Source organism: Lemur catta, chromosome 22 (assembly GCF_020740605.2).
Source record: "Lemur catta isolate mLemCat1 chromosome 22, mLemCat1.pri, whole genome shotgun sequence".
Taxonomy (NCBI): domain Eukaryota; kingdom Metazoa; phylum Chordata; class Mammalia; order Primates; family Lemuridae; genus Lemur; species Lemur catta.
The window spans coordinates 12,492,143-12,515,194 of NC_059149.1; the positions used below are offsets into that span (position 1 = coordinate 12,492,143).

General features: G+C 41.0%; 1 protein-coding gene across 2 annotated transcripts in view; it reads left to right on the plus strand.

Annotated features, from left to right (window-relative positions):
- FUT10 (fucosyltransferase 10) overlaps positions 1 to 23,052 on the plus strand; it is a 67,041-nt gene that overhangs the window by 38,464 nt on the left and 5,525 nt on the right. Inside the window, exons 4-5 of one of the 2 annotated variants that reach the window (XR_006730876.1) lie at positions 8,038 to 8,873; positions 19,222 to 19,915. Coding sequence is in view for 1 of the 2 variants with exons in the window: in XM_045535442.1 (XP_045391398.1) it covers positions 8,038 to 8,873; positions 19,222 to 19,449 (1,064 nt within the window). In the remaining variant the exon portion in view is untranslated. Of the gene's footprint in view, positions 1 to 8,037; positions 8,874 to 19,221; positions 19,946 to 23,052 lie in introns of those variants that run through there. The other variant, XM_045535442.1, reaches the window with a different exon arrangement.

Sequence of the window (23,052 nt, forward strand, 5' to 3'; positions counted from 1 at the left end):
AAGACTTTGCTGAATTTATCTATCAATTCTAGGAGTCTCTTGATGGGGTCTTTAGGGTTTTCTAGATACAAGATCATATCATCAGCAAACAGGGATAGTTTGACCTCCTTTTTCCCAGTTTGGATACCCTTTCTTTGTCTTGCCTGATTGTTCTGTCCAAAAAATTATTGGAAAATGTTTGTTTATATCCCTTGCTTTATGCTTTCACTGTCTTGTTCTTTTTTGACTGCCACAGGGGAATTGAATTTTATTCGTTTAAAGTATTGGACGTTGGTCTATAAAATACAAGTTATTCATTATATTACTAGAGATTCTTAATGTGGCCCTAAAAATCCTTGAGCAAGTTTGTTGCTATTTCAGGAATGACACAGGCACATTAGAAAATCAAACTGGGAGTATCCTAGACATGATTAACTTTGGAGGACAGTGCTTTATTCTGTACTGTTTCTCTCTTGAGTAGAGAGAGACTCTAAGATGATTAAATGGAGTGGAACACTGCAGGTTTTCAGAATGAGGAGAGTTTATTTCTCCAGGTCACAGCTTCCAATTGAGGTCAAATGTGCCCCAAAGGCTACATGGTGTAAAATGACTGGGCAGTTTCCATACCTACTTGGCGGATAGACTTGCTTTGAAAAAAGCACTCAGTTGGTGTCTTGATCATTAGTTTCAGAATATAAACCTTTGATTTAATTAGCTTGAAGATTGATGGCTGTATTTAGTACATTCAGTAAAATGTCCCTCCAGCCAAGAGTCTAAGGCAGACACATGGATAGTGTGCACTGAAATTTTAGTTGCTATTGAAGATATCAGCAGTATCAAGTACCTTCAGATGCAATGCACCTAACTTGGGAAAATAGCTGTTTCTTCACCCACTTTCATAATTTAGATTTTGCCCCACAAAGTGGAAAAATTGGGAGAATACTGTATGAGTGTATACACACAATGGAGTAATACCATGTGATCATTAAAGAGTAGCTCCGTATGTACTGATACAGAAGTATCTCCATGGTAGTTATACAGATAATGCCTGGTTCCCAACAGTGTGTATGTTTTCATTTATGTGAAAAAATTTTTTTAATTCTAAAAAGATTTTTTTTCCAAATTTTAACATCCCTGAAACCAACATGTATTTTGTAGTTGATAACCTTCCGCCAGTCTTTACCAGCCGGGTAGCAGCAATGATGTAGTATGAATGCTTGCATGGATGGAAACTGGGTTGTTCTTTCATCTAGAATAATGGGGCACCTGCAGCCCTGTGAGGCTTCCATCAACAAACCATTGAATGACCATTTGAAGAAAGTATATGAGTCTAGTTCGGTGTCTGAAAACTTTCTTGGACAACCTCTGGTAATATCAAGAAAGCATCACCATTAAAACTTGGAGATGTTGTCAGTGGCTTGGAAGAAAATCTCAGAGATGATAATGGAGCTCTTTTAAGCAATGCTTTATTGCTAACAGTCTTAATATTATAGGGCAAAATATTATATAGAAAAACAGACATCAAAGATTGAAAAAGTGAGAAGAATCAGACTCTTGAAATTTTGATACTTTAGCCAATTTAACTTATATTTTTCTAGAAGTGATATTCACAAGAGTGATAAATAATAAAAATCTGTAAGTAAATTTAAAAGAGCTTTCACTAAGTATAAATTAAAATTCTAGGTATAAGAAAGCATTATATCATAGTTTAATCAGATATACTTTCCTCTTTCCTTCTGTCTCTCCGTCCTCTCCCTTCCTCCTTCCCTCCCTCCCTCCCTCCCTCATTCCTTTCATCCATCCATCCATCCATCCATCCTTTCATTTTTAAAAAAATGCAAAACATACAAGAAACTGTTGACTGAGGGCAGTGTCCTGGGTGGCTGGGGTATGGAGAGGGAGACTTACTTTTCCCATATAATCTTTTGTTCACTTTATCTATCTATCTATCTATTTATTTATTTGTTTATTTAAGCAAAGCTATGTGTATTCCAAGTTTCCATAGCAAATGGTTATCTCCTGCGGTTATCACTCTCAAGACTTTTTTTCTGAGTCTTTTGGTTGTCTCCAGATCTGTAACTAACATGCTGATGTTACTGTTCCATGATTTTTCAGTATGAAGTATTATCGATTGACTCCTTATCTTGGAAGATAAGGATTCAATCTTTTACTCTCTCCTTTCAACACATACATATTCACCCTTCATGAATCTCCCCTCCACATATATTATCACGTTTGATAGATCAATACTCACTCTTTACATTATTATGACTATGCAAATGATATTCATGGGTGAACCAGAGAGTACACTGATTACTTTTCTTGTTTGCCCTGAGTTAATAATCGGGTAATTGGGTCTTATTCTTTTAATTGCTGAATTTTCCATGTCCTTATCAGTAATTCAGCCCTTAACTCTTTGACCAGTCAGAAATAATTACTCCTTTCTTTCTCCTGCCATGGCTATTTGCATTTTTGTTAGTCAAGATTCAATTTCAGCTAATGGTTTAACATTTACATTTATAATCATAATAATCCCTTGGGGCTTATTTTGTTCATCTTTGAAGCCCCAGAGTTCTTAGTTTAATGCTTTCCAAATAGTAGGACTCAGTAAAACTTTGCTTTTTAGAAATGGCCATGCTTTTCTGAGTTAATAGTGTTGTCTCCTGTCTCCAAGTATGTTGACTGCAATAGAATAACCCATGTGTGACACATAGAAACACCTTAACATGTTTAATAACTTTTAATAACTGAGAATGATAACTGAGAATAAATTCTTCACATGTCTTCAGAGATATTCACAACCCCTCTATGGAGTTATGTAGCCTTGTCATGAAAGTTTCATATCAGAGCTCAGCAGAACATTCTGGAAACTCTCTGAACTGGCTTTGCAACCTAATGGAGGGCATTGCCTTAGGCTGCACCGCAAACGATTACCCCTGCTCTGTTTTCAGCTTGTTTTTCCCAAAACCTTCCCTTTTCACAACACCTAATTTTCACTTTTTCTAATTATTGGGAGAAACTGAATTTCATTGTTGCTTGGATTTAGAAGCTGTCAGAAGTACTTTAATTTGCTTTAAGCTTATTGTAGACAGCTGTAACAGCTGTAAGGAAGCTTTTGAGCTTCATGAAACAAACGATTTAATCCAAGGCAGGACATGAGAAAAGAACTAGGTGAGGTCACTGGGAGATTAGTGACAGCTGAGGTGATTAACAATAGGTGTAATTTATGAACTATGGCTATCTCCTACATAGTCATGTTTTGCCAGTCGTTCCACAGGCTTTAACATCTTTTGACCATAGTTTTCACTTCAGATGGGTAAATGGCTCTCGAGTAAAATCTTTGAGCAATAAAAAATTCTTTGTTATCTCTGTTTACATTAAGTATCAAGAAATACAATGGAGAGGATTTGTAATTTGTGATAAAACTTATTTTTTTTTAGTTTTTAGTTTTTGGAGACAGAGTCTTACTCTGTTGCCCAGGCTAGAGTGCCATGTGTCAGCCTAGCTCACAGCAACCTCAAACTCCTGTGCTTAAGCAATCCTCCTGTCTCAGCCTCCCGAGTAGCTGGGACTACAGGCATGCGCCATGATGCCAGGCTAATTTTTCTATATATTTTTAGTTGTCCAGATAATTTCTTTCTATTTTTTTTTTTTTTAAGTAGAGACAGGGTCTCACTCTTGCTCAGGCTGGTCTTGAACTCCTGAGCTCAAGCAATCCGCCTGCCTCGGCCTCCCAGAGGGCTAGGATTACAGGCGTGAGCCACCGCGCCCGGCCTAAATATATATATTTTAATCATGAAGGTATATATGCTAAGGTGGAAGGACCGAACATTTACTAGCTTGTTACGTTGATGCATAGCTTTTCAATACGTACACATTGGTACACAGGACTCTGTACTCTTGCTTCAAGCCCTGATTGCAAAGTTAATGACCGGCCTACAGCACGGGCTCAATAAGGGGTATGAGAAATTACCAGGCTTAGGAATAGTGTAGACATACTTAATTGAACATGTGTAATTGAGAAAGGGCTGCGTGATATTTGATTAAAAGGACTCTTGAAGAGAGATGGCTGGAGAAGAGGGAGGAACATGGGTCCAGAAGTCAGTATGAGAGCTCTTCCAGTCCGGTGGTCTGCCACAGTCCCCCTGCAATGGCTGGAGCCAGGATATCTGTAGAATTGCCTATGCAGCTAGTTCCTTTGCTCAGAATTCAGCATAAGGTATAATCCTAGCCTTTCCCAGTTACTGGCACCATTCTTTCAAATTTTCAGTTAACCCTCAGAAGCTTGGAGAAAATAAATGACCCGATAGAGTTGTGTGGATTAAGTTGAGAAAATGCATGTGAAAAGTCTTCAAAAATAGCAGTGGGCTCTGCAAATGCTAGGTGATAACATACGAGGTAGCCCTTTGGTCTAAACTAGTTTTCCTTGAAAGTTTTAATTCTGTTGGAGTATTTTTTGGTGGGGCCACATTTTAGAGGACACACAGTTTTATGGTAGAGGTTCTTTTTTTTTTTTTTAAAAAAAGAAAAAAGCAGAGATTATCTTTAGAGAGCGTTTTGCGGGAGCATTTCTGCTTCCCAAATTGAGGCATGCCACCTTCCCGAGCAGCCCGGGGTGTCCATGTCATTAGCGTGCGCGAGCTGGCCAGCATTTCTGTGCATGGACTTGCAAATGCAAGGAGTCATGCGTTCGGCGGCGATCCTTCTGGTATTTTACTGTCAGCGAGTCTGACATATCTGTTCCCCACCTGGGGTTTGCAGCTCCAGATAATTGAGTCACACTTCGTTAGTAAAGTGGGGTTAATGATGCACGTCGCCTTGTGTTTTCACCAGTGTGTGTGTGTGGGTAGTGAAAGAAGAGGACGTGTCCCTGCCGGAGGAGAGGGCAGGTAAACACATCCCATAAAGTATGTCGCTCCTCGGCTTCCCGGCTACTTCAGATCTAGGCTCCACCGTCAGCAATCTGGCATCCTCGGCCAGCATTCATTTTATTCCATTTGTATTCCAAGTTGCCATTCCCTTTTCAGCGCACGTTCGTGCTTAAGGTCTATTTGTCAGCTGTCGTGTAAAGGAACATACACATTTGTCAGTATTCAGCAAACACATAACACCCCAGAGGAATCAAAGTTTGAATCTGAAGTTGTTAAATGTAAGAGGCAGTGAAGATGAGCGTAGGAAACTAGTGAACCATTCGCCTGCAAGTTCGTCAACATTTGTACGGATTTACCATGGGTTAATTGATTTGCATTTCTTTAAAGACCCCAGTTCCAACTCTTTTGTTGTAGTCAGCTGGTAACTGGAGTCAGGAAGAGCTAAATAACTCAGTTGTTTCCTGAGCCAAGTCCAGTACCTTTTAGAAACTGCTCGGTATCGACACTCCTATTCTAGGCCATGAAGTCCCTGGTGAAATATTATTTTTAATAGTTTAGGTCTGTCATGGTTCTAATTTCAGTTCTCTTTTTGAATGTTTACCATCTGAAGCTCTAGGCTTAGGAGAGAAGCTCAGAGGGCAAGATGACCTATTTCTACTCTTCCCCAGAGAAAGATTGTCGTTTGGAACAATCTTATACAAAACCGATTTTAATGGGATCGTGCATGTGCGTGCGTGAGCACGTGTGTGGTTGTGTTCTGTGTGTGTATCTCCGGGAAGTTACTAGGAAATGCTTTTTCACATAGTAAATATGGGGAATACTTCCAGACAGTTAGATCCCTTTAACTATTAAAGAGGCACCCCCCACTGTTAAAGAGAGCCCCACCCCTACAAACTAAACAGAATTCAGATGGACGTAGGACAACTTCACATTCTCATTTTTAAAAAGATGTGTTGCTTCTTCATACATGAATATGAATATTGTTTGCTTAGACTCTGGCTACTGTAGATTGCATGTGTGAGGGACCTCATCCTCTTCCCCCTCTTCTTCCAACATCGAGATTCTAATAGCAACTTGGATGGAGGTAGAATGAACCTGTAAGCCCCCATCTCCCAGGCAGCATGAGTCGCAGGCTCATTATAACTGGTGCGGGTTTTCCAGTCCTATTCCTGTTACCAGCACAACCTGAATGGACTCTCATCGTGGCCACGAAAGAGTCGAGACACAGCCAGTTTTAGTTCTTCCTACACTTGAGTGATGTAGACAAGCTAAGACAGAATTCGAGTCCTCTCCATTCTCTGAAGCAGGCTTTGTGTCTTTCTACGTCCGTGCTCTGCGTTTGAGATCTTTGCCATGATGCACCTACACTAAGCCGGATTAAGAACCACACGTGTGCCATCTAGCAATTAGCAGTGGACAGTGACCTGTGTTTGAGTCACTCATTCAGAACCCCTGTGCCTGAACCGCACCCCCCCCCCAGTTAATTCTGGGCTTCCTTTTGTTTGAATTTTATCTTCTTTAGTCACTAATCTTACAACTTTGATCCCTTTCTCTGATTCCAATGGATTGGACTCTAATACTTTCTCTCCCAGGTTAATGCCTTGACTCTCTATTATGCCTTAGGTGGCAACTTTAGGTCCTAACTCAGTTTTACAGGTTCCATTTCCCGTCACTGGCGACTTGACCAGCTTTTGCCCTTTTTGAGCAGCAACTATTGTACTTCAACGTGACAAATTGCCTTTCTTCTCAAATTTCCTTTCATGTCCTCCCTTTCCTCTGTCTTAATGATGATTCACCTTTGTCAACCATCCAACTCTATATATTCCATTAAATTTCAGGTGTGTTAGGTGAGTATTCTTTTTGATGCTAAAGATCAAATATAGCAAATGCCAGGTAAACAAGTATATACCCATTTTTTACGCTTTAGTAAGTGATTGCTGACGATTTAGAATAAACGCTTGTTATAAAGGCAGAGGTACTGTCTTCAGCAGTTTTCTGTGCTGAGCACATGTCCTCTGACATAATCTTATCTGATCTTTGTTTAAAAGGCTTTCTTGATTAATTGATTTCTCATTGATGCACTGTTGGCACCAAAGAGTTTCTATTTATTTGAGCGAGTATGCACTGGCATTAAATAATTAATTTTTATGAGCTCCATCAAAGGATTTGTTTTATTCTGCTGCAAGTATTCGTTTGGTGGTATTTTTCCCCCCTAGTGGATGCTGGAAGATCAATTTTTTTTTTTTTTTTTTTTTGGCCATTTCCTCATGTTTATTTTTAAAAACTCAAATCAGGGTCCAAAAAATCGTCAGTGTCAGGAACACTTCAGAAATTCTCTACTACTTATTGTGATATTGTCTCCATTCTTTTTTCTCGGTTATAGAAATAAGTTCTTCCTGACTGGATCTCGACCCACACAGTCAGGAAACAATTGCTTACCGCATCCATCAATTCTGTCTGCACATTATCATGTTTCAAAGGTTTGCCAATTAATCCTGGGGAAGCCAGAATCACTCATAATTATAATCCTGTTACGCCTTCTTTTATTTCTTGATGTGCTTGTTAATTCCTGTCCATCCTGCGGTGGTCTGTGACATAGTGCTATTATCAGCTATTTCGTCCTTAAAAGCCTCTTGTCTGCCACTTTGACAAAGATTGATTAACTGCACTTTGTTGAAATCAGTCATTTTGGATTTTAAAAATCTATCCTGTATATTTCTTCTGGCTACTTTTGCATGATTTCACTTTTTTTTTTTTTGCAATTAATCCACCAACCTGGTTGCTTTCCTTTTTTGGCTTCATTTCTCTTACTCATTTCTTATTTAAGAGCTGTCTATCTTTATCTCTTTTTATTTCTCCTGTCCTCTCCTAGACAGCACCTCCGGGAAGAAAGGACAGTTGCAGGAGGCAGTGGAATAAATTCTCCTTTAGATGCCGGCTAGACACTACTCCCATTTCCTTTTTCATAAAATGAGAAAGATAGTTCTTCTCCTAAGTGATCCTGTCCCTAAGCAGTTTCTGGGGTGAAAGCCACGATTGGCTGCCAGCCGCTTTGCAGGGACATTGTCACAGGCTCCTCATTTATAGCTTCAGACTCCTCCATATGCTAATCTTACCAGGTAGACTCAAACTGAGACCCCAAAATTCTTTCGGACATACTAATTAATATTTTCTTTTCTTTTCCTAGGTACTGACTTTAACATAGATAGCTTACCTCTGCCTAGGAAAGCCCATCACGACTGGGCCCTTTTCCATGAAGAGTCGCCGAAAAACAATTACAAGCTCTTTCATAAGCCGCTCGTCACCTTGTTCAACTACACTGCCACATTCAGCAGGCACTCCCACTTGCCACTAACCACCCAATACTTGGAGGGCATAGAAGTCCTGAAGTCCCTCCAATACCTAGTTCCTCTGCAGTCCAAGAACAACCTTAGGAAAAGACTTGCTCCACTGGTGTATGTACAGTCAGACTGTGACCCACCATCCGATAGGGACAGCTACGTTCGCGAGCTGATGACTTACATCGAGGTTGACTCCTATGGGGAGTGTTTACGAAACAAAGATCTCCCCCGGCAGCTGAAAAGTCCGGTCTCTATGGATGCCGATGGCTTTCACAGGATCATTGCCCAGTACAAGTTTATCCTTGCTTTTGAGAATGCGGTGTGTGATGACTACATCACCGAGAAGTTCTGGAGACCACTGAAGCTGGGCGTAGTCCCCGTATATTACGGATCCCCCAGCATCACAGACTGGCTGCCAAGTGACAAAAGCGCTATTCTCGTCTCCGAATTTTCTCACCCCAGAGAGCTGGCAAGTTACATCCGACGACTGGATCATGATGACAGATTGTACGAGGCCTATGTAGAATGGAAGCTGAAGGGTGAGATCTCTAACCAGAGACTTCTGACAGCTCTCAGGGAACGGAAGTGGGGTGTGCAAGACATCAACCAGGACAATTACATCGATGCGTTTGAGTGTATGGTGTGCACCAAGGTGTGGGATAATATCAGGCTTCAGGAAAGGGTAAGTGCATCAGGGTCTGGCAGAGAGACACTAGGCTGGTCACCTGGATGGTCTCTGCCCTCCCTTCTGGGGTTGCTGCCTCATTACTGTTCTTTATCCTATGGGAGAGGCTGGGCTCTGCAAGATGGTTGAATATTTCATTGCTCTCTCTGGGACTGAAGTTTACAAGCCATGTCCTTCTTCCCGAGGGTCTTCAGTTCTCCTTGCTCTTCCTTCTGGAGGACAGCTGCACTGCAGGTTGGGCAGTGACCCAGGGAAGCTATAGAAAGAGAGGAGAAGGCCCAAGCATAAAAAAAATTAAGAGCTTTGCATATCATCTGCATGGTCAGTCCTTTAACCACTCTACTGACGCTGTGGCAAAGCAGTACGGTGACTTCTGCTGGAACTTTTACACTTTGGCCCAATGGCTGCCATTTTGAAACTCATTTTCATTTCACACACACAGTTTAACCGCTGTCTGTCCTTCTCTCTCTCTCTGATTCTTGCTTTTTCTCTCTGTGGTGCCCACACATGCTTATTAATATATAAACTATTCAAATAATAAAGGAGATAATCCTTAAAAATCGTTTTCTTAAATTATTAGGAAGTTCATAGCCATGTCTCCATGTGTCTAGATTACTCTTGACACTCGTTTGCTTACTTTATTTATTTATAATGGGAATGATCCCACTTTATGTATAACTAAATTTGTTAAAAGGAAATTTATAGAAAAAAAAGATTAGTTTCAATTTCTTGAAATTTTTGAAAAGTAAAGGGGCCCACACGTACCACTTGTCTGCCTCCTAGATACACATAATGTTTTACCTAAATTCTCTGAAGACAAACAGCTTTTGTTAAATATTTAAATGTTTATTTAGGCTCTCATATTAATTTCAGGTCAAGCATAAACCGAAACAGTGTGTGAAATTATTTTTAGGTATCGTACGCATACTATATGGGGCTTTCATATACTAAATATGTATATGGTTAGACAAATTTAAAATATTTGAAACATCATTTTTCATAATTTAAACAATTATGAAAATTTAAATTCTTCTATCTGGTTTTATATAACATTTTAGCTCATGAAATTATTTTATGTCAAGTGTCTTGGTCAGCAACAGGAATGCTAAATGTTACGTCATTCTTCTCAAAGAATGCATCCTGATTTCCAGTGACTTCCTTTATGATTTAATTTATAGGGCTGCATTATAGCAAAAAATAAAGTACACCACGTACACACATGTGTGCATGCACACACAGGTACACATACACACATACAACTGTAAAAACACATCAGAGAGTAGAGTCCACATTAATTGCCCATGCTATACCAATTATTTATTCTCAAAATATATCAAAGCAGAAAATAGAATTTCTGAGGGTGATGACTGGCCTGGGCTAGCTTTCAGGATCATTTCAAGGCTTGGAGATGGTATTCACAGAAAACTGAAAGAACTGTGCAAACCCTGACTGCTCCTGGGCCTGACTGAGTGCTGATGGAGGGTTAGGCAGGGTGTGGTGACATTGGTGAACAGCTTTTAAATAGATATGAGGTCGTTCCTGCTTTTCCAACAGAAACAGCTAACTGGTGGTGGCATTTCAGAATGCCTGACGGTGGCATAATTGAACGTCCTTCTCTTTGGACTCATTGAGGAACCTGAGGTAGAGTGGGCTTTCCTCCAGTGTGCTCTGATTTCCCCCAGAGGTGGTCAGCGAAGATGATCAGAAGGCTTTGCTTGCATTTCAATGAAGTAGTTACAATTCTAAAATGCTAATGTGCTGATTATTGAAAAGCAGAACAAAACATACTATGAAAGCAAATTAAAAGGTATTAGAGCAGTTTTTATTTGCACTTATTTCACCAGATTTATTACAGCAAAACTTAAAGTAAGCTACTTGAATATGTTTCTTCTTTTTTTCTTTTTTAGCCAAAGAAAAGCTGAAAGAAATAATTTGATTTCCTCTAACTCTATTTTTATCTTGTAATTGACAATCATTCAAATTGCTGTGTTTGAATGCAGACAATACTATTAGAATATCAAATGCATTTGCCATTTGTCTACTCTGCTTCTGCTGTCCTCTCTCTCTCATAGGTATGCAGACTGAGTGTATTAGCCATCTTTTGCTGTGCAACAATATTACCACAAGCGTAGTGGCTTAAAACAACATACATTTGTCATCTCACGGTTTATGTGGGTCAGGATTCTCATCGTGGCCTACCTGGCCCTCTGTAAGGCTGCGTCAAGGTGTCAGACAAGGTTGTATTCCCATCTGGAGGCTCAACCAGGGAAAGGTTTGCTTCTAAACTTACATGCTTTTTGGCAGATTCTTGGGGCTGTAGGACCAAGGGCTTTAGTTTCTTGCTGACAAGAGGCTGGAGGCTTCCCTTAGCCCCAAGAGGCCACCCACAGTTCCTTGCCTTGTGGGCTTCCCCATTGGGGCTGCTCACTTCCCCAAAGCCAGCAAAGAAGCCAGAGACTCCAGCAAGGCCAGTGCCATGGTCTTATATACATAATCACACATACTTTGTTGGCTGTGCCATATTCCATTGGCTAGAAGCAAGCGAGAGGTAGCACCCACAGGCATGGTGCTATAGACGAAATGTTTGTTTCCCACCCCACCCCTAAATTCATATGTTGAAATCCTAACCCCCAATGTGATGGCATTGGGAGGTGAGGCCTTTGGGAGGTGATTAGGTCATGAGGGTTGAACCCTCATGAATGGGATTAGTGCCCTTTTATAAAAGAAACACTAGAGAGCTCGCTTGCCTCTTTCTGTCACACGAGGACATAGTGAGAAGATGGCCATATATGAACCAGGAAACAGGCCCTCACTGGGCACTGAATCTGCAGGCGCCTTGATCTTGGACTCCCCAGCCTCCGGCAGTGTAGAAATAAATATTTGTTGTTTGAGCCACCCAGTCTATTGTGTTCTGTTATAGCAGCCAGAATGGACCAAGACACAAGGGGGGGCATGGATTATACAAGGGTGTTAATACCAGGTGGTGGGGACCATGGGAGCCACCCCTTGTGAATCCGAATAAGCTTATTCTCTACTTTTTGCACTTTCACTATGTAGGGACCACCCCATGAGTAAATTTTCTTTCATTAAAGAGTATTTATTGATAAATGATCCATCTCCAAAGAGGCTGTAGGGGGGACAACATTTAATCATCAGATATGTAGCTTCATGGGATTGAGATCAACCTTTTAAAAAATAGCTTTATTGAGGTATAATTATGTACAATAAACTGCACATATTAAAGTTGTACAGTTTGATTGGTGATGATATGCAGATACCTATGAAACTACCCCCACAGTCAAGATAACAAACATTTCTATCATCCCCCTAAAAACTTCTTAATGTCCCCTTCTAACCCTTCCCCCTCCACTCCTTTCCTGAATCAACTACCCATCTGCTTTTTGTCACTTTTGACAAAGAAGCCCAGGCACTTTTCTGGAACTGTACATAAATGGAATCACATAATATGCAATGCTGTGATAATGTGGACATTCTTGATCATTTATCAGTAGTCCATTTCTGAAATATACATGTACCAAAATTTGCTTGTCCACCTACCTGTTAATGGACATTTGAGTTGTTTCCAGTTTCTGGCTATTATAAATAAAGATGCTACGAACAGTCATACAAAGTGTGAATGTGGAAGTCTTCATACGGACATATGCTTTCAGTTCTCTTCTGTAAATATCTAGGAGTGTAATGGCTGGGCTGTATGGTAAATGTATTTAACACTTTGAGAAATGACCAATTGTTTTCCAAAGTTGTTCCAGCTTACCTGTTCATCAGCATTGTCAGAGTTCCATTCATTAACACTTGGTGTAGTCAGTTTTTTAATATCTGACATTCTAGTGGGTGATTTTGGAGATTTTCCCAAAACCTTTCTGATATTAATTTTTAATTTTTGAAATTTATTTCTTTTTGAGACAAAGTCTCACTATGTTGCCCAGACTGGAGTGCAGTAGCTATTCACAGGCACAGTTATAGCGCACTGCAGCCTTGAACTCCCAGTCTCAAATGATCCTCCCACCTCAGCCTCCCAAGTACCTGGGACCACAGGTGTGTGTCATTGTACCTAGCTGTGATATTGATTTTTAATTGAATTCCACTATGTTATGAGAACATGCACTGTATGGCTTCAATCATTTTAAATTTGAGACTGGTTTTATGGTCCAGAATATGGTCTACCTTGGTAAATGTTTTTTTGTGCATGTGGAAAGAATGTATTAATATATTCTGCAGTTGTTGGGGGGAGTGTTTTATAAATGTCAGTTTGATCAAGTTGGTTGATAGCTATTGTTCAAGTCTTCTGTATCCTCTGTGATCTTCTGTTTGCGTCTGTTATTCAGAGGAGTATTGAATCTGTAATTGTGCATTTGCCTATTTCTTCTTTCAGTTCTGTCAATATTTGCTTCAAATATTTTCAGGCTGTTATTATGTACTCAAGTGTTTAGTGTTGTGTCCTCTCCACGAATTGACCTGTTTATCACTTTGCTCTCTAGTCTCCTTCAGAGGAGGTGCTGGTTTGGTTGCAAATGTTCTGTTTGCCGAGCAGAAGGAGAAAGTGGAGCCTGCCAGCATTCATTATTGGAAGTTGCATGTAATTCCGCCATGTTTTAAGTCACGTATTAGCCTAGATTCCCCCCAAAACACAGCCTGAGCAGAGGGCTTTTGTACTGTTATTTCACTGGGGAGTACAATCTCAGCGAGTGAGCGTGAGGGACAGGCAGAGTGAAGCGGGGAAGGAAGGAGGGACAACACAAAGATGTGATCTTGTGCTGGCCACTACCAACCATGACTGATGGCTTCGTCTATGGGACTGCACTCCCCAAAAGCTACATAATCTTTCTCAATATCTCTTTCTCTGTAGGAAGAAAGAGGGAAGAATTTATCCACTGGTTCCTGTCTCCCATTGGTCATAGGTTTGTCCCATGAGGCGTCAACTTCCCCACACTTGGGGAATGCCCATGTGCCTGTCAGCTTCCTGTGGAGTCTCAGAGCAACATCAGTGTGGCAGCCTTCGGGCAGGAGATGAAAGGCTTTGGTGCAGGCAGGAGGTGATGAGAGGTGATGTTCTGCCAGGTTATGTCTCTGTGAATTCTGTCAGAGCCCATGAGGAGCTGCTAGAACAAGACACCATTATGAGAGGACATGAAATGATGAAATGAATGGTGTCTAAGGCAGTCCTCGCTTTCATCACTCAGATTCATTTCTCTCCCCGTTATATCCAGATTTTGTACTATAGCATTTAACAATTATGAGCAGGAATGCCATCATTTTTTCCCTAGAGGAAGTACAAGTCCAGTTAGTTATGGAATTCTCTTGAAAATGTCAGTCAGCCCAAATCTCTGAATAACTTCAGACAAGAGGGTTAGGGGAACAAGTCCTAGACCTCACTGCTGCAGCTGGTCCAAAGGCAGCGACTGGAATACATCCTCTTCCTCCCCCACAACCCACTCTTATTCCCTTCACTCTTGGCCGGCGATTATACTAGTCTGCGTTGCTTGCCTGGTAGAGTGACCCAGAACTTCTTCCCTTAGGAGTCTGCAGCTGCCTTACCCCTTGTAGGCTGTGATCACTGCAGTGACACTTTCCCTTTCATCACTGTGCATGGACACTGCCCGGTCCTGGACATGCCCTGTTTGCCTCTACTGTGTAGTCCGTTACCACCACCAGGGCAATCATTTCTTTATTTTCCTGCTGGTTACTGGTGTGAAGAACTCAAAGGGACCAGGTAGAAGTTACAGTTCCATAGGTTCAAGTTCGTTGGGAACCTTCCTGTGCCCCTTGTGGAAAGGAACGTCCCCTACCCCACTAACCAGGAACCAGGAAGCTCGGAAAGCCTACGGTTGCAGGGATGAGAAGCACAAAATAAGCAAATGGGTCACTGGGAATGATGGTGAGATTAGTTAATCCTACTTCAACTGCCTGGTTCCTGTAGCTAGTCTAGCTGTTTGTAGTACAGTCTCATATGTGGACTGCTGGCTTAACAAACCCAAAGTATTGTCCTTGGGTTGATACTTGAGCTATTGCAAAGTTCTTTAAGGCCAGCTGCTTCTGAGTGATGGAGTATACAGTGAAACCAGTGAGTCCTGTGTCCACTGTCACATCGTCTGTTGTCACAGTGGCATGTGTGCATTATGACGCCTCTTTCACCACACAATGGGTACCTAGGTCTGAGTTAGCATCATACAAGAGATCATGTTGCTAAAGAAGTTATTCTGTAACCCCCTGGATGATAGTGCTGGCAGAGGTATGGGGCACAAGGACAGCCCCCATACATGTATCTAGAGTAAATGTCAATTTCAGCAAGGACAAATAGCTGTTCCTTCTGGGGTGAAAGGATTTTAGTCTGTCACTAAGAGGCTGGATGATCTCGTCAAGGAATGGTGCCATATAGAAAGGTCATCATTGATCATTGTTGTGCTGGTACGTTAGATACTCAACATCGGCAGTGATGAATTCTGCCTTTGGGAGTGGGAGCCAAAGCTTTTCAGTTCGTGCATAGCCTTCATCGTTCCCATAATGTCTTCTCTCCTCATGGGCCCATAGAACCAGCATTGGGGTGACAAAGGGGAGAGGCTGCCTGAAATACAAGGACAAGTCATACTGTCTACCTGCTTGTTGTGAGTGTCCTCTCTGTTGGTGGGCATTATTATCAGATGTTGACTAGAGCAGTCCAGGTCCCCAGAAAAGAGTTTTTGAGTGAGTTTACACTCTCCTTTTGTATCTTGGCTTTCTAGCTATTCCAAGCTGACATGGTCATTTATATTTCACCTTTAACAATTTATTAAAATTTTACTCAGGAGGCTGAAGCAGGAGGATTGCTTGAGCCCAAGAGTTTGAGATTTTAGTGAGTTATGATGATACAACTGCACTTCAGCCCAGGCAACAGAGCAAGACTGTGTCTCAAAAAATATATATATATTAAAATTTGAACTGATTTCGTGTTACCTGTTTTTGTGGTGGTCACGCTTCCTCCTCTGTTCTATCACAGGTGAAACTGATCATTTATCTGTCTCTCCTTGGTCAGGTTTGTCACTCTTTGGGATTCAGTTCCCTGATGGGCTCAAGAAGTTATGAATTTGAGGATTATCTGATTTTTTCTCATTGTTAGAATAGGAGCCATGTTCTCTTTGGAAGCAAAATCTTTTAAAATCATCCTTTAGAAGCAGCTGGTTTTTCTGCCCATGACCTCAGCTGGACAGGGATGCCAAAACTTAGTTACTTCTAAAAATGTCATAACTTTCATCAGACACACGTCCTTCAGGTCACACTGTGAAATATTTCTGGCAGAGTATTAGAGTGAAAGAGCCCGTTTCATAAGGTTCTTTTCTCTGTGATGTCACCTTCAGATGGAACTTTATCCTACACTGTTGAATGGACTCATCTCCTGAGTGGGTGGGCAAGGAAATAGAGTATTATTACTCATTTTCTCATAGAAGCAGTTATGGAAGGTCAGGGTTGGGAAGGTTATGAAGGGTTCTATGGTCAGTACAACCACCAGCTGACTCGTGATTCAAGTATCATGAACAAGGTGTCTGCTAATTTGTGCTGGAATTTTTCTAGTGCTGGGGATTTCATTACTTTTTAAGATAGCCTATTTTTATCTTTTGTTTATACATATTATCTTTTGTTTATATTTATAGTTTTTATGGTGAACCCAAACGTCCCCCTAATTAATTCTTAGCTACCTGCTTCTGATCCTTTAGATCAGTGGGCTACAGCCTGGCGTCTGGAACCTACCAGCCACTAAGGTGGGCAGTGGCCTCTCGAAAGTTTATGGTAATCACCCTAGGACCGCCTTACTTGATTCTGTTCTGCTCTTGCTCCAGATACAGTCTCAACTGTGAACTCTGGCTAACGTAGTCCCCATTTTGAGCCCAGCTCTAGTCTTTTGAACTTTATATTGGTAGTTAGACTTCCCAGGTTTTAAGTCTTAGGCTTTCCTAATGGTCTGCAATATGGATTTGCATTCTGGTCCTCTGAGCTTGGTAAAGATTCCCTGCTCAAGTTCTAGGCCCATGGAGCCAAACTCCGTGGTCACATGCAAGAGAAGGGAGGATTTGAGAAGCTCTATCCTTCACACTCTACCAAATAAGTTAATGCACACTAGTACTTACAGTATCTCCAGATGCTCGAAGACAGACTTTATGTTAATTCAAAGTCATCTCTTCCTCACACTGAACACCTCTAATGTCTTCTCATATGTTTCCTGTGAGAGTTTTAAGGAAAAGAGGACATGTTGATCCAATCATAGGTAGCACCCAAATTTTTATATTTCCAAATTGGTTTTTCTATTCTGCTTTCTAGATTTGGGATGGATGAAGAATCTAATCATTATAAGCCTGATGCATGTTACTATCTTCCCATTATTATTATTATTATTTTTTAAGGAAAAGATATACATGCACACAGGTTAAAAAAAATCAAATAGTTCTACAAAGGTGGTTAACAAAAACAGCAGTCTCTCAGTTTTCTCTTTTCCCTCCTCCCCAGTAGTGACCACATTATTTAGGTAATTATTTAATTATTTCAGTCTTTAACTGATGTTTCTAAATAACATGTTTATACACTATTTTAGCCATTCAATGTTTATGTGATTATGACTGTGTGACTGTCGAACTGTGTAGTATACTATGATGTTTTAGCCTTACCTGTACAGCTTTTTGTCTCTTCCTAGTTATTAATTGTCTTATTTGATTGTTTTTCAATGTACTTGTCCCTAGTTCAATCTTTGTAGATTGCTTAAATCTCCTCCGAAGATATTGAGATCTACCAGGTATCTAGCTTGTTTGATCTTGTGGAAGGGAGCTCTCCCAGAACATTCTGACCTAATCCCATGTGTGTAGTTGTCCTCTGCCTTAGTGTAGAGTTGCAGCCTGAGATCTACTTTCCCTAGCATTTTGGAAATTTTCTTTTTTTTTTTTTTTTTTGTGCGTGTTGACACCTCTGTTTCCTGTATACTTTGTTCCCCATTTTCTTAGTTCATTCTCTGGTTTTTGGCTGATCATAGCTTCCCTAGAAGAGGTACATGGGAGAATGTATGACAATGTCTTCATTCTACTCTGGCATTTAAGCAGTAATTTAGCTGAGTGTAAACTACTAAAATGGACATTGGTTTTCCTCACAGTTTGAAAGGTATTTTGCCATTGCCTTTTAAAAAAAAACTTTTAATTTTGAAATAATTTTGTTTTCAGAAGAGTTACAGAGATGGTTCAGAGTTCTGTATCCTCTTCACCAGGCTTCCACTAATGCCAATGTTTTATATAACCGTGGTGCATTTGTCAACACTAAGGCATTTGTAGCAGTGCACTGCTGCTAGCTAACCTGCAGACATTCGTCATGTTTCACCATATGTCACCAACATCCTTTGTCTGTTCCAGGATCAAATCCAGGATACTAGGTTGTATTTAGCCGTAATGTCTCCTGAACTTGTAGGCAATTTGAAGGACTTGGACTTTAACTTGGAGTGAGAAGAGCTGCTGAGTGTAGCCTGCAGTGCCCTGGGGGTGTGGAGTCAGGGCAGTTAGTTAGGAGACCATGAAAATAAACCAAGACTGAGCTTGGACCAAGCTCCCGGCAGCATTTTGTAGCTGAAAGGTACCATGCAAATGTTAGGGAATTCTTATTGTTTGGTGGAAACATCTTAGTATCAGAGAGAGGTGCGTGTGGTGGAAATACGTTAAAACCAAGGGGATTATTTGTAACATGTGACAACATAGATGTAAAAACAATGCTTGGTGAAAAAGTAGCAAATGGAATGAGATATAAAATATAATAATGTATAAGAAAATTAAAAACAGATGCCCAGAAAATGAGAACACATTTTACAAAAGGCATTGAAATACACTTCCAGGTAAATACAAAGAACTGCATTGAACATATTAAAATGTTTGCCAGTGGGGAGGAGGGTCATGGTAGTGGGATAGAGGGGGAAAAGAATAAGGAAACAAATCAAACAAATAACAAGAAGGAGGAGAAAGCTTTAGGACATGAAGAAAACCAGGTTCAATCTTGGGTATACTGTTTGGGACAATTTATGTAACTTTTTTGTGCCTTAAATTCCCACCTCTGTAAAAATGGGATAGTAGTGCCTATTTAATATGCTTGCTGTAAGAATTAAATGAGACAGTTTGTGCAAAATGCCTGGCAGAGTGTCTAGTGCACAAAATATTCTCAATCAACGTTAGATACTCCCTTTTCCCTTCAACTCTGCGGAGTTAGAGATATTTGCTTTAGGGGAAGGATTAATACGTGCTGTGTCCCATGATTGTGAGATGGGAACACAGGAATTATGCTTCCTTGTCATATATTTTAAATTCATTTCTCCCCTCTCTCAATGCAGGGCTTCCCACCCAAAAGATGGAAGGCAGAAGATACTCATCTGAGCTGCCCGGAGCCTACCACGTTTGCTTTCTCTCCTCCCCGGGCTCCACGTGGGAGCTCTTTGCGAGAGATGTGGGTACGAAGCTTTGAACAATCCAAGAAAGAAGCCCAGGCACTGAGGTGGCTGGTGGATAGGAATCAAAATTTCTCAGCTCAGGAGTTTTGGGCCCTAGTATTCAAGGACTAATTTCAAAAATAGTATCGGAATGACGTAGACTAGAACCTTCTAGAAGTTTATTTTCTGGGTTGCCTTAATCTTTGAACCTAACAGCTATTGACTATCCATTAGGATAAGAATTAATTGCTGCAATACTCATAATAAGCCCTGTCAAAGAATAGATGTGAATTACCCTTAGGGGTTGCCTCTATATTTTTTTATACTAAAAAAGTAAATATTTTTTATGGACACTGGTCACCTTCAGTTTACACGTCTAGACTCACGTACTTGCTGCCTTTTGTGGACATTCACCTGAGTTAGAGCAAGCGCTTTCCTTGCACGATGGAGGCAGGTTCTAGCTGTGGATTCTTGGTCCTCACTGCACTCTCAACAGCGTCCTGGTATTTGGAAGCCCGGTGTTCTCTGATGCTGAGTGTGAACATGAAGTGCATTAGGACTTGGCAATGAGAGATCCCATCTGTTGGTTTCCAGGGATGTAAGTGAGTAATAAAAGCCGTTTTGGGCCCGTCTGCCATCTCCTCTTCCAGTGAAAAGGACATATGCCTGTCTACCTTCTCCATACCCTGAGTCGCCTCTCTAACCTTCCTTACTCCTACCTGCCCCCCCCCCCCCCCCGTGGCCTCCCGCTTTGCCTTCAGAGTGGGATGTCTTACAAAGCCATGACTCCTCCTTGTGTGTTTTGGTCAGTGAGATGTTACCAGTTGTCCCTTATACTGCTGAGCCGAATAAGAGCGAGAATTGACGGCCTGTATGTTTTGATCCATGTGAGAGTAGAAGTGGAATGTCCCCAGGAACTCCTATTGTGTTGAAGCCGGTTTGTCTTGTCTTAGGACGATGTGCAGCCTGTCGTGGTAGACAGCCACAGGCATTCAGTTTGCGAGCGTTTCCCGTCATTTCTGATCCTGCCACAGAGAAGGTTCAGCTGTCTAGTCTGGAGCATCTAGCAGAGCTCCATAAAAAACAGGAGGGAGCAACACGGGATCACGTTTTCCTTCCATGTGAAAGTGGGGAGGCTTCTAGGTGAGACTAAAGCCTGTTGCCACCGATATGTCACGGTTTCCGTATTCTTTTTTTTTTTTTTTGAGACAGAGTCTTGCTCTGTTGCCCGGGCCAGAGTGAGTGCCGTGGCATTAGCCTAGCTCACAGCAACCTCAAACTGCTGGGCTTAAGCAATCCTTCTGCCTCAGCCTCCCTAGTAGCTGGGACTACAGGCATGCCACCATGCCCGGCTAATTTTTTCTATATATATTTTAGTTGGCCAGATAATTTCTTTCTATTTTTTTTAGTAGAGACGGGGTCTCGCTCTTGCTCAGGCTGGTCTCGAACTCCTGACCTCGAGCGATCCACCCGCCTCGGCCTCCCAGAGTGCTAGGATTACAGGCGTGAGCCACCGCGCCCAGCCGGTTTCCGTATTCTTTATCGTGGAAGGTCGTAAGCCTCCGAGGGCACCCGGAGGACAGGAAGGTCTCTGACGCTCACGTTCATGATATGGCATAAGGGGGAAACTTAGGAGTGCGTCCTCAGCACCAACTGTCCTTCCATTGCAGGTGGTACCTGTGGTGTCCTTGTTAGTGAGCAGTGTCTTTTGTAGGTAGCTCTCTCTGGCCGCACCAGCCAGCATGTGAGCAATGAGGCCTGATCCCTGTACCTTCTTTTAGAAGCAAGAAGGACCACATTGCTGAGTGGGAGAAGGTGTTTATAACTGGCTTCTTCCCAATTTCAATCGTTAACTAAATATGATCTTGGAAATATCTCCTAACCTCCGTGGACCTTAATTTTTGTATCTAAAGAGAAATGATTGAGCTGGTCTTTAAGTTTTTTTTTCTGTATAACATTCTTTAATTGTTTATCAACATTAAGAAGTTTAATTTTGTAGATGTGTTTACTAAGATGGTAACAAACTATTTTAGAGCCTGTGTGTATTATTCAAAGGAAGCACGCTCTTTGGAGAAAGGAGCGTAACTTAATGGGTAGTATTGGGGATGGAGGGGGATTTATCTTGGCCGTTTTGTTTGATATTGTTAAAGAAGTAAGGGCTGGAAAGGGGGAATTGTTTGTTAAAGGCCAGATTTTAAATTTTATATTAAATGGTTTTTTTGAACCCCCAAAAGAAAGCCCAAGAGATGATTCATGTGTCTGGCAAGATGTTATCGTGGTAGCTTCTGTTTTTCTCCATAAATGCCTTAAGCAAGCAAATATCCAGTGCTTATATGCTGCATGGATGTCGTAAACCTCAACATTTTATGCAATCTTGTTGCATCCTAGTTCTTCATCAAGAGGTCATAAATAAAATCCTCTCTAAACTTTTTCTAAAGTGTGTATCCCTGAGAAAATTTAGTGAAATAAAACCATTGATCATTGAATGCAGTATAAAGGGGAAGGAAGATAGAGAAGAGGGAATTCCAAGGGATTGAAAATGGGATGTATTTCAAACAATAGAAATTATGTGTTCTTTGGGACTCTGACTATCCACAGACTTGAGACTCTATTTTTATGATAACCATTTGCTGCTTCTGTAATAGGGTTTCCAGTAATAAGACGATGACCTCTCGTCTGACAATTGCTGTTATGAAGTGAGAAGTATGTCCTCGTAGCAGGATTCTTAACTTGCAAAATGGCGCTACATTATTTAAATCCCATGTAAGGTCCCTCTGTACGTTTCACATGTGTTGATATCATTATGCCACACCTTTCTATTTACCTCGTGGTCTCCATTTGGGAAATATGATTAGGAAAGTGACCTACCTCACAGGGCTGTTGTGGGGGATGAATCATGGCTGTGAAGGCGTTTGTACAATGCAACATTCTGTTTGGTGCTTCCTTACATTTTACTTGGATTATTCTCAAGGACTAATTTTCAAAGCGTATGACAAGGTAGACAGAACCTTTTACAGAAATGTTGTAGAAAATGATTACTAGTGCTAGTCAGTAGTCGTCACTTCTTCACCTAAAAATGGATGCAATTTTGCCCTTTGGTCATGTAGAAGAAATGATATATAATATAAAATTTCACAACTTGAGTACTAATTTATTGCTATTAAAGACTAGATTCTAGTAACTAGAATATCAGTTGGGGTCATCATTATTTATCAATAGCATAAATGCAAACAGTGTTCCATGTACTACTCAGAAATAAAAGACATAAAAATGAGCATCATTCCTTCAGCCACACAGTGTGTATTAGACATAGGAGAACCAGCTCAATATCTATTAATATAAAACACTGTACAAATCCAAGCACAGTACAGACCTGAACTTTATATTGTGCATTTAAAAAAGTCATTAGTAGGATTCAATTCCTGCTACAAATGACAATTCATTAGGAAAATTTGGTTGTTTTAGTCTGTTCAGGGTGCTATAAAAGAATACCATAGATTGGGTGGCTTGTAAACAACAGAAATTTATTTCCCATAGTTTTGGAGGCTGGGAAGTCTAAGATCAAGGCATCAGTAGATTCAGTGTCTGGCGAGGGTCCGCTTTCTGTTTCACGTATGGTCAGCTTCTTCCTGTGTCCTCACATGGCAGAAGGCATGAGGGAGCGCTCTTGGGGGTCTCTTAATAAGGGCACTAATGTTATTTATGAGAGCTCCACCCTTGTAGCCTATTCACCTC